Source organism: Squalius cephalus, assembly GCF_949319135.1.
Source record: "Squalius cephalus genome assembly, chromosome: 24".
Classification (NCBI taxonomy): domain Eukaryota; kingdom Metazoa; phylum Chordata; class Actinopteri; order Cypriniformes; family Leuciscidae; genus Squalius; species Squalius cephalus.
In genome coordinates, this window is record NC_137145.1 from 17,545,374 (window position 1) to 17,556,654 (window position 11,281).

General features: G+C 34.7%; 1 protein-coding gene and 1 long non-coding RNA gene across 2 annotated transcripts; one reads left to right on the forward strand and one right to left on the reverse strand.

Annotated features, from left to right (window-relative positions):
- Positions 1 to 764: 764 nt before the first annotated feature.
- LOC307152415 lies at positions 765 to 1,760 on the reverse strand. The gene is made up of 3 exons (XR_013820001.1): positions 1,739 to 1,760; positions 1,362 to 1,440; positions 765 to 863 (listed from the first exon to the last, which is right to left on the reverse strand). It is a non-coding gene; the product is annotated as an uncharacterized lncRNA (long non-coding RNA).
- A 5,336-nt stretch (positions 1,761 to 7,096) lies between these two features.
- Positions 7,097 to 9,106, forward strand: LOC307152410 (protein mono-ADP-ribosyltransferase PARP14-like). The gene is made up of 3 exons (XM_079861008.1): positions 7,097 to 7,274; positions 7,411 to 7,617; positions 7,729 to 9,106. Exons 2-3 carry the CDS (start codon positions 7,449 to 7,451, stop codon positions 8,136 to 8,138), a joined length of 579 nt encoding a protein of 192 aa, XP_079717134.1. The 5' UTR covers positions 7,097 to 7,274; positions 7,411 to 7,448; the 3' UTR covers positions 8,139 to 9,106.
- Positions 9,107 to 11,281: the final 2,175 nt, after the last annotated feature.

The following is an 11,281-nucleotide window of genomic DNA, read 5'->3' on the forward strand; positions in this document are numbered from 1 at the left end:
TATTATGAGTATTGTTATGAAATAGCATTATAATAATTTGTTGCATAGCCTATCTGAACATTATACTATTAATGCTAACCCAGCCGGCATTTCAACGTTGATTCACCGTTGAAACAACGTCAGGTACCTTGGTTGAATCAACGGTGAATTACCTTTCGATTTTGCAAAACGGATCAACGTTGATATTGTGACGTCGTTTCACCGCGGAAGAAACAACGTTGATTCACCGTTGAAATCGCGACGTCGTTTCACTCTTACCTTTCGGGTTATGGTCTTCTTTCGACGTTGAATCAACGTTGAATTACCTTTCGATTTTGCAAATTGAATCAACGTTGATATCGTGACGTTGTTTCACCGTCTTACCTTTCATCATGGGATAATACAATTGTACATTCAATTACAACCTAGTTTGCAGTTGGAACATGAGTCATGACAATGCTGACTGAATTAGTGATTAACTACTGTACACTAAAAATTGTTAACTATCAAATGACTGGCAGCAATGGCTTAAACACATTAAATAATGAGTTAACACATGCTCAGGATTGTAAAACAAGTTTTATTCTGAAAAAACAAAAGTCTAAAAATACTTTCTAAAACAGATGAAAAACATCTCAAACTTTAAATTGCAGCGTTTTCGAAGTAATGTTAAAAACCTGTAGAAGTAAACATCTAAATAGAATATTTAAAGACAGTTTTTGTTCAATTACATTTAATATTTAAAATGTACAGTGAAAAAAAAAGTTTTAAAATTCTCAATAAAATGTGACAGCCTTGTGCAGTGCTCCAACAGAGTCCCAGCTCGAGGTCCATTCCGATGCCATCACTTCCTCTTCACTTCTTGCCCGCTGTCTGCTACTATCCTATAAATAAAAGCGAAAACACTGAATACAAAATAATTCATGTACAAGATTTTCACTTTACAGTTTAATTTGTAGGGTAGAAAACAAAGTATACAACACTATCCATTCTAAAACACATATTTTATGTATTCAGATGTACTTTTACACAAGAAATTCTTCAAAGCCCCAAGGTGGAATTGTAAAAAATGTAATATTACTCCCATGTGTCAGTTACGGTTAGTATAATCATAAGGTCATGATTTTATCCTTAAAACAGATAAAGAAATCAACAAATTGTGGTGTTGAGCTGAGAGGGTTGAGGTCTGTTGTTCTTTATATAGTTCAATGCAGGTTTATATTGTTTCAACAATTATATATTTCTGATAATATTTGTGGAGAAACAATACACATTACACTGTTTTAATTCAGAATCCTAACCATACATTGTACCAATTAAAAGTAATTTATTAAATCAAGTAAAATAAAAAAAAATAACACAAAAGGCCAATGAATCCGTACCAGAAGTGACAGTGCAATGTAGCAGCTAAAGAATAATCCTCCACCAAATTGCCAGTAATCAGCTGGATCCTTGGCGAATCTGAAGGGGGGGGAAGAAGAAATTATTCAATGAAAAGTCCTTAAAAAGCTTCTTTTTTTACAATTCCTTTAAACAATCTTAAAAATTTATTTAAATTGTAAAAACGTTTGCCATTAAAACATTCACACATGAACTGAGTAATGTTATCTTTGAGACTGTTAGTATTAATTTACATGATTAAAAATGTAAACATACACTTAAAGCATGGAAATCCCATCAGAAATGTGTATCATAGCAAGGGAAGCACACACAAAAAAGCCAAATGGTACACCAAAATCAAACCATCAAATAATTTTACCTGCAGCTGCATTTATCCTATTATGACACGTCTGAGGGTCTTTCCCTTAATGGTTTCCAGTGATTAAAGAAAGGCCTGATGAAGGTGACATGAATCCACTTTCAGTGCGCCACTTCAGCAGAAGAAAGACAAAAGGACAAAAAGTTACTCAGACTTTCTATCAGTAACGTTAACGTTAAATGTGTTACTTTAAAGGTGAAAATCATACTTAATACTATATATTAATCCCAGTGTAGGTTTTCGAACAGTGGGTAAAATTGACTTACTGTAGTTGGTGAATGGGTCTTTCTGTTGGGTGTTCTCCCCCGATAAAAATCTTATTCCAATGCTTGATCTAAAAAAAATGTAAACAAATATCTTTTCAATATCGTTATCTGTGTTTGAATAGGTTATCTAAACTTCTAACGAATAAATGACAGTTTTATCACTTTACTCATTCCCACGCTTTTTTACCTCTCATGCGTTTTTAAACTAACGTTAGCTGACAACATTAACGTTAGCAGCTAAACACACAAGTTAGCTAACGTTACCAACAACAAAACACAGCAATGTCAGATGGTACTAACTTACATTGAAATACGTGCTAATATCACTACGCTAATGGTGAATCAGTACAAAAACACACACAGAGATAACTTAATTTATTTATTTTATGAGGTTGCAGTAAGCCTAAATGACCGTTACCCGTGTCCATAAACGTTAGCTGCTAGACTGTAAAAAGAAAAAGAAAATTCTTACCTGCATATCGCCAGTATTTTTAAATAAATACTGTTCGTTTTCTCACACAAACTGCTCGTTTCGTGTCTTAGGCCATCAATGTGTACTTACGATGGGGAATTGTTTAATTTGGACGATGGGGAATTGTTTTAATTTGGACTTCTCTGTGCATGCTCTTTGAGACAGTGACCATAGACCTGCATTATATGACTGACAGACAAGAACGGTTTGACCTAAAAATATCAAAATTTAAACTACTGCGGAAAAAAAGACACCTACATCTTGGATGCCCTTGAGGTAAGCTAAAACATACCAAAATTTAATTTCAAAGTGAACTATACCTTTAAAGCTGCTTGTGAACCGATCATCTCTTCCTTCTAGTTAATTTATAGCATCAAATAAACATGAATGAACATAATAGGGAATGATGTTTTTACGCGAAAAGATGTCGGTACACTTCGTTTTTCAAGTTTAAATCCTCCAATGTTAATCTACTAACTCTCCTGACTGCTTTGTCGGACAAAATGGCGGATTATGATTGGTCACATCGCCTGTCAATCATACTCCCTGTGAAGGGTTGATGATGCAAAAATAATAACGACTCCACTGAAATTATTTGAAACTAAAGTAACGAGCCAATTTTTTAGAATAAAAAAAGTAGAAAGTACCGATATTCATGTTAAAATGTAAGGAGTAAAAGTAAAAAGTCGGCACAAAAATAAATAGTAAAGTAAAGTAAAAATATCTGAAAAATCTACTTGAGTACAGTAACGAAGTATTTGTGTAATTTGTGGCATTATCGTGTAATGAGACTTTATTTTATTTCCGTCCCCAGAAATTGCGGATGTCAGGGTAGGACATTCAGTGCATCTGGTTTTTCCTAAGTCATTTCTTTCATTTCCTTTAATAAAATCCTGAATTTTGGCACATAACATTTATTTTGGTGTGTCTTCTACAAAATACTGCTACTAACACTGAAAGTAGAATTCCCTTAATCCACCACGATGCAATGGAAACATTTACTAACGTTCGTTACACTTTCTGTCCAAGCAGTTACGCACGTTAAACTATGATTCTAAAGGAAGCGGAGATATAATTTTTCCATGTAATTCTATCAGTAGCATAACGATAAAACCATCTTGTGTGGGTTAAATTCTCATATGCGTTGCTACATGATAAATTGTTAATAAATCGGGATAAAACAGGGGCCGAGATTTTCTGTCAAAAAATCATAACGCTCGAACATTTTATTCTGACGCTGAATTTCCATCTCCTAATGTCTCAACGGTTCTCATGTCAGAAATAAGATTGTCTAGGTCACGGTCGCTCTGCGCGGGAGGAAGAGTTAAAAGGATTTCACGGATTTCGACGAATGTGGGTAAGTTTGTGGATTCTGTCCAAAATGTTACGAACGTTAAAATGATACGAACGTGGTAAACTTTGGTTAAGTAAACATTAAATAGGATCATTGTGGTGAGAAAGGATAAAAGAGTGTGCAAGTCGGATGATTGCGAGTGGTTTCGGACCGAAAGCGTCGTTCATCGTGAAAGAGCATGCATGAATGGTGGTTTTATACATTTTGACAGATTCTGCACATCTTGTTCGTAAATTAGACGGAAATTTTCAGTCTGTCCAACTTCCAACGTTGTTTTCTGCGTATTTTTGACTCAATAAGCTGTTCATGAAAGTCAACATCGTCAATGACATTTTTCTGTTTTTATTTTTTTTTTGATGATTTTTTTTTTCTGTCCAATGTTCATAAGAATATAGCTTTAGGCTGACGAAGTTAACATGTTAATAGTGCGTTAACACAATCTGTATGATCTTTAAATTTGATAGTATGATGACAGGTTATTTTAATGTGTTATGAACTTGTTCTATTCTTTGCCAGTTTTCATGAAATGGTATTATTTTGTGTTACAGAGGCAATCTTGCAGGATTGTTTAATTTTTTCCGTCCACGTTACACACGTTATAACTTAGCACACTTGTAGGAGTTCCTTTGTCTTCTACATTTGGCAAATAAATTTGAAAAATATACCTGTGGTATTTGTTAGTATTTTGCTGGCTTTCAGTTTGTGAACATACCAGACTCAAAAATGCACCTTTAAGTTTATAGAACAGATAATATTAGATGGCTACCCTGCCTGCATGGAAGTCCTATTACCAGTTTTGTGAACCATACACAACACATGACTCATAACTATACCAAATTAGGAACAAAGTAAAACATGAACTGGGATTCAACCAGAATTTTATTAAACTGAATTAGATTAAGTACACTTTCTGCTTGAACTTACATTGTTTTTCCGTCCATGTTACATACGTTAAATTTGACATCAACTCAACTTTGATCAAAGTTTACTAGTTTACCATTGCCAGATTTATCCTGCCTTTCACACAGCTGTACCCCAGGTTTTCTCAGGATGTTAACCTGAGGACAATGGCTTTCTCCATGAAGATTGATTTTGCAGGCTGTTGTCCTTGCAGTTGGCCCTAAACTGTGGAATCGCCCAAATAGCCTTTAACACGCTCTCACATGTTTATTTTTTAATAAACCATATTCAACAACATATAAAAATGAAATAATCTTTATAGTAATTTGATAAAGCCGCAGCCATCATTACCAAGCGCGAACCATTGACAGTGAATGAAACGAAGCGAACTTAGCCTGCAGGCCATAGTGTGACATGCGTAAACCAATGGTGTAAACATAATCATAGATGACACGCCACAGGTTTTTATTTTTATTTAAAAGAAAGAATGTAGCTTATGTTTGTATGTAGGTCTAGGCAATTTATATTCACAATACATAATAACTAATATTATTTTTATTGCATTTGTATTAGTTGTTTGAAGAGTTAAAAGAAAAATCGGTCGGTCTTAACGCAAGTTTACAACCGGCAAGTCAGTCGGACTAAAAGGGAAAAATAAATAAATAATTGGGTCGGTACTAAATTGACAGGGTCGGTCGGGTTACGGCAAACAAATATTTTAAGATTTTAACATTTTTTAAGGATGGCGTGAGATACAATTTGCAAGACAATGTATTTAATAAATAGTGCGTGTAATTTCTTCAGTACCATCAGCAGAACTGATAACGTCCAAGCTGGGTTTCAGTACCCATGCCTACATATGGGTGTGTGCATATGGATGAAAGCCTGTTGTGTACCGAACACAACAGGCTTTCATCCATATGCACACACCCCAAGAGACCGACTCTTGATTTGTGGTAGTAGCAGCTATTGTGAAACTCACCTTCTTCATCTACTGAGTGTGGATGGCATCAAGGTCTTGTCCTGAAGAATCACAGGGCCAAACGCTAGGGATTATATCTCATCTGATAACAAGAGCATAGCCATAAGTTTAAGAACTCTAATGATATCTTTAGCCCCTGATATTGCATTGGGGATATCAATTCAAACATTTTAAAGGCTAAGAGTATGAGCCATGAGTAAGCTGGCCAGATATCTGTGAAAAATAACTTGCATGCCTGAATCACATTTAGCATTTAAAAGTAAAAAAAAAATTCAGTATTTATCAGTAAAAAATACATACAAATAAATAAATACCCCTGAGTATGGTGTCTGTCTCACTGGCCAACATAACTCAAAACAGACCTAGAGAAATAAAATAAAATATACCAATGACCATGATATCCTGTTATCATAATAGTTAAATAAATTATTATAACTACGACCATTATACCATTATATTTGTCGCCTATTATTTAGCCTACAGGCTTCTCAAGGCTTCACAATCACACTGAAAAAAACTGGGGTTAATGATTTTAAAATGTGAGACTTCTTTCAAAAGCATAAATCTTACAGACCCCAAACTTTTGGACAGTAGCGCATTGTATGTTTGAGGTGGTTTTGCTTACTAGTCATATGGTTCATAGCCGTGGAGATTTTCTTGGACGGGGGTGCAGCAGGCCTTCAGCATTATGATCTACAGTAGGAACATAACATGCAATTTCACAGAGCCAACAATGTAACATAGATTTACAATAGGGTTTATTACAAGAAACCAAGCTAGAGCAGAGGTGAACTGCAGAAAAGAGAAAGAATAATATATATATATATATATATTAAGATAATATATGAATTAATATAATAATTAATTATATATTAATATAAATAGATGCATATGAAATTAATAAAATGATTGGAAGTAAGCTAATTTATTTAACCTAAAAGAATGCACTGCACCGTTAGTAAGTGACGTCACTGATTAACAGTGCAGCGCATTCTTTTAGGTTAAATAAATTAGCTTAGTACTTCCAATCACCCATTGACAAATTACCAGCAAAACAAAACTATCAAAAACTGTTATCTACACAAAGATGTGGTTAAAACCCCAAACTTTCATAAACAAGAGCTCCAGTCTATAGTTAGCCTTAACTTACCTCTTCTGCAAATGGTTGAGATGCTAACGGACTTTTTCGAAGACAAAACCATTTCTATAAAGTAAATATTCAACAGGAGCGTGTCAATTACACGTAATAAAGGTGTCAGGGAGGTTTGTATGTATTATTTGTGTGAATTTGTTGACTAAACTCACCTGAAAGCAGTGAAAACAACAGCGAGAGACAAGAGTTTAGCTGTGTGTCAGTTGATGTCATTTTTTTCCAAAAGTGAGATCATCAAACACGCAGCAAACAGAGATTGTGACCTCAGCCGGGCGCCTGCCATGTGGAAACATCATCCATATTATTGGTCGCAATGGTCCATCTGAAATTAAGGATGTCGTTTTGTCTGTTCTGAAGTTGTGCGAATCACGCCAAATTACTTCTGTTGCCTTCCCAGCTCTTGGCACTGGTAAGATGCTTTGTGTTGACTTTATTATATATATATATATACATATAAATTTTTGTACATTTATTTCAAACTTTTTATACTGAAATTTTGTGTGAATTGTTTACTATTCTATTTGATTTTTGTCTCTAACCTATAGGTCAGGGTGGTGCAAAACCAGCTGATGTTGCAGATGCAATGGTTGATGCAGTTGTTGACTTTGTGAAGAAAAAGAAACCAGTGCATGTAAAGTTTGTGAAGTTTCTGATATTCCAGACGAACATGTTGGGAGACTTCCACCAAAGCATGGTCAGAAGATCTGGTGAGAAAGTAGAGGAGGATAAAGGTCTGTTTACCAAAATTAAAGGTCAGTAAACAATAATAAAAATAATGCTAATCTTATCCATTCTTGTTTTTCTTAAACGCAGTAATTAATTCCTCTGTTTCTCTCCAATAAATATGGACCTTGAAAAAAAAGAGGTTTTTTCACCCATGTTTTTGGGGGAAAGTTCAGAATCTCCCTCAAATGAAGAGTTTGTGATGGTGGTTGAGGAAATTGAGCCAGCTGTGTTCCAGCTGTGTGGAGAGACACCAGAGGACCTGAAGGAAGCCAGAGACAAGATCAACAGCTTCCTAGTACGGGAGCATTTGACCATCCCAATCCGTGATCCAGCCATTGCTCATTTCACAAAGGAGGATGTAGAAATACTGAACGGCATGCAGAGGGAGTTCACAGTCAGTGTCCAACTTGAGAAGAAAGGCCAAGACTCTGTCGTCACATTGGAGGGACTGACAAGAGACGTTCACAGTGCAGAGAGTCGTATTCGGGACATGATCCGCAAGGTGGAAAGGAATGAAAACCGAAGACGTGAGGCATTTCCCAGATAGCATGTAACCATTGAAACAATGTTGAGTCAGTGTTGATGCATCAACGTTGATTACATTGAAATGACATTACAAAGTGATGTTGCTTTAGCATCACTCTTGCACCCTCGGTTAATATTGAAATAATGTTCAGATTTCAACCACAAATCAATGGTGTTAATATTGCTTCAACATTACAAAGTATTGTTTCAACATCACTTTTGCACCCTCAGTTAATGTTGAAATAATATTGAGATTTCAACCAAAAATCAATGGTAATAGTATTGATTCAGCATTACAAACTGATATTTTATCAACATCACTTTTGCACCCTCAGTTAATGTTGAAACTAAGTTGAACAAAAAATCAGTGGTAATGCTATTGAATCAACATTACACTATGATTGATTCTACATCACCGATGCTGAATCAAAACTGAAATTAACAAAAATAATCAATGATAATATTGTTGAATCAACATTACACTATGATGTTGAATCTACATCACTGCTGTTGAATCTGAAATTAACAAAAATAATCAATGGTAATGTTGTTGAATCAACGTTACACTATGTTGAATCTAGCCTACATCACTGCTGTTGAATCAGCTCTGAAATTAACAAAAATAATCAATGATAATATTGTTGAAACAGCGTTACACTATGATGTTGATTCTACATCACTGCTGTTGAATTAACACTGAAATTAACAAAAATAATCTTTAGTAATATTGTTTGATCAGTGTTACAATCTGATATTGATTCTAAATACATTTTGTTGAAAGACTGAAAATACAACTGAAAAGGAATGTCAAACAATGTTGCCATCTGATGTACCAAGTTAATGTTGAAACCACATTAATATTTCAACTACACTTCAATGGTGCGTCAACAAATTCCTGACCATTTCAAAATATGGGGCTTCAGAAGTCTGATGTCATTACTACAGGTGGTCCAACAGTTCAGGTTTTTATAAAAATCTGTCTTACATCAGACTACTGCCTCTTTTCCTTTGGGTTGTTACTCAAGAACGAGTAAATTCAGTTGCCACATTCAAAAATGTTAATATACTAAACCAGTGATCTCAAACTCAATTCCTGGAGGGCCACAGCTCTGCACAGTTTTGCTCCAACCCTAATCAAACACACCTGATCCAGCTAATCAAGGTCTTCATGATTACTAGAAACTTCCTTGCAGGTGTGAGTTGGAGCTGGTTGGAGCTAAACTATGCAGAGCTGTGGCCCTCAGGGAATTGAGTTTGAGATCACTGTACTAAACACAATATGATTCACTTAAAAAAAAAAGTCACTGAACACAAAATATTCTAACAACGAATATGGTATTGTTAAATTCTGTTAATTTAATTTATTTTTCTAAAATCTATTAATACTTCAATATCAAAAGAAAACACTATGGCAAGGATGTCCGATTTTATCTCCAGCCCTAATTAAACCTGAGGCAGCTAATCAAGGTCATTAGGATCAATGAAAACTTCCAGACAGGTGTGTTGGAGCTAAACTCTTCATGAAAAGGAACAAACACCTGTGAGCTATAGCCATTAACTATATCTCACTTCATTTTCTGTGAAACTACATAGCATTCAAGTAACAAGTTTATCTTGTAGAATAAAAGAACTTAGTTTTTTTCAATGAAAATATCTTTAAAGGGATAGTTCAGCTCAAAATGCAATTTCTGTTGTCATTTACTCACCCTCAAGTTGCTCCAAACCTGTATGAGTTTCTTTCTTCTGTTGAACACAAAATAAGATATTTTAAAGAATGTCGGTAACCATAAAGTTGACGGTGGCCGTTGATAACCTGTCTGGTTAACAACATTCTTCACTCTATCATCTTTTGTGCTCAGCAGAAGAAAGAAATTCATACAGGTCAGGGTGAATAAATGATGACATAATTTTCATTTCAGGCTGAACTATCCCTTTGATGCTGCAGATTCACCTTATGTAGACCTTAAGCTCTTAAAATATCACAAAAGGAAAGTTTCTTAGAAATGGAAGGTTTGCAGGAAGGTTTCTTCAAGCATCTTGGAGACGTTCCCGCAGTTCTTCTGGATTTAGTCTTTCTCAGTTTTTTCTGTTTCTTCATGTAATCACAGACGGACTCGATGATGGTGAGATCAGATCATCCTGTTGTCAGACTCCTTGTGCATACAGAAATCTCACTGGATTATTACAATTAATGGCAAAAAGAATGTTTGGAAATGTAAACTGATATTTCCTGCTGACACACTACAGCAAAAGATATAAATAACTGACTTAAAACCATTTTAGTAAACTTTTTTTTACCTTTGCACTACTGTATATCTTTTTCATATTATCATAGGGTACATAAATGTTCCCCCTTAAGCACTGTGTAATTTTTTTCTGTGAAATAAAAGTAAAATCTGTGGTTATCCTATAGTTTTCAGTGACAATGAAATAAATTAACCAAGTATGAAAAATGTCCAGAGTTTTAATGTTAGATTTTTAACAAAAAATACATTTGTACCAAGGGACATTGACACAGTGCCACTTCCAAGTCGAACACACCTTGGGTGCTTCTCAATACTCAAATTGTATGGGGGTAAATTGATGCCAAAACGATGCCAAAACCATTGAAAATGGACAGAATAAAAGTCACAAATAGATAGGCTATTACAACTTGTAAACACAAAACATAATCTACAAATAGATTAAAAATCCGCAAAACAAAGTCCTCATGATCCGCAAATGTAAAACAAGATCTACAAACAGATACAAAGTCCTCAAACAAACTCTTTGTGATCCACAAATATAAAGCATGATCTACAAAAAGATTAAAAATCCACAAATAAACGCATCCTGATTCACAAATAGAAATCAGTGACTTGTACTTGAAAACCAGAATTTGAATGAATGTAAAGTGACTTGTTTGCAGGTGAAGATCATGTTCTGTTTGTAGATTGTGTCACATTTGTTTTCAGAATTCTGACACTATTGTTTCGCTGTTGTGACAAAATAATGCCATAATCATTGAAAATGAAGAGACTATGGGTCAAAAATGCATATTACAATTTGTAAACACAAAACAAGATCTACAAATAAATTTCAAATCTGCAAACAAACTCCTCATAATCTGCAAATGTAAAACCCAATCTGTAAATAGATTCCAACCAGAATCTGGTACTTGACAAC

Coding starts and splice junctions, on each gene's coding strand:
- LOC307152410 (XM_079861008.1), top strand. CDS start 7,449: ATGGTTGATGCAGTTGTTGACTTTGTGAAGAAAAAGAAACCAGTGCAT. Junction 7,618..7,728: donor TCTGTTTACCAAAATTAAAG/GTCAGTAAACAA, acceptor TTGAAAAAAAAG/AGGTTTTTTCACCCATGTTT.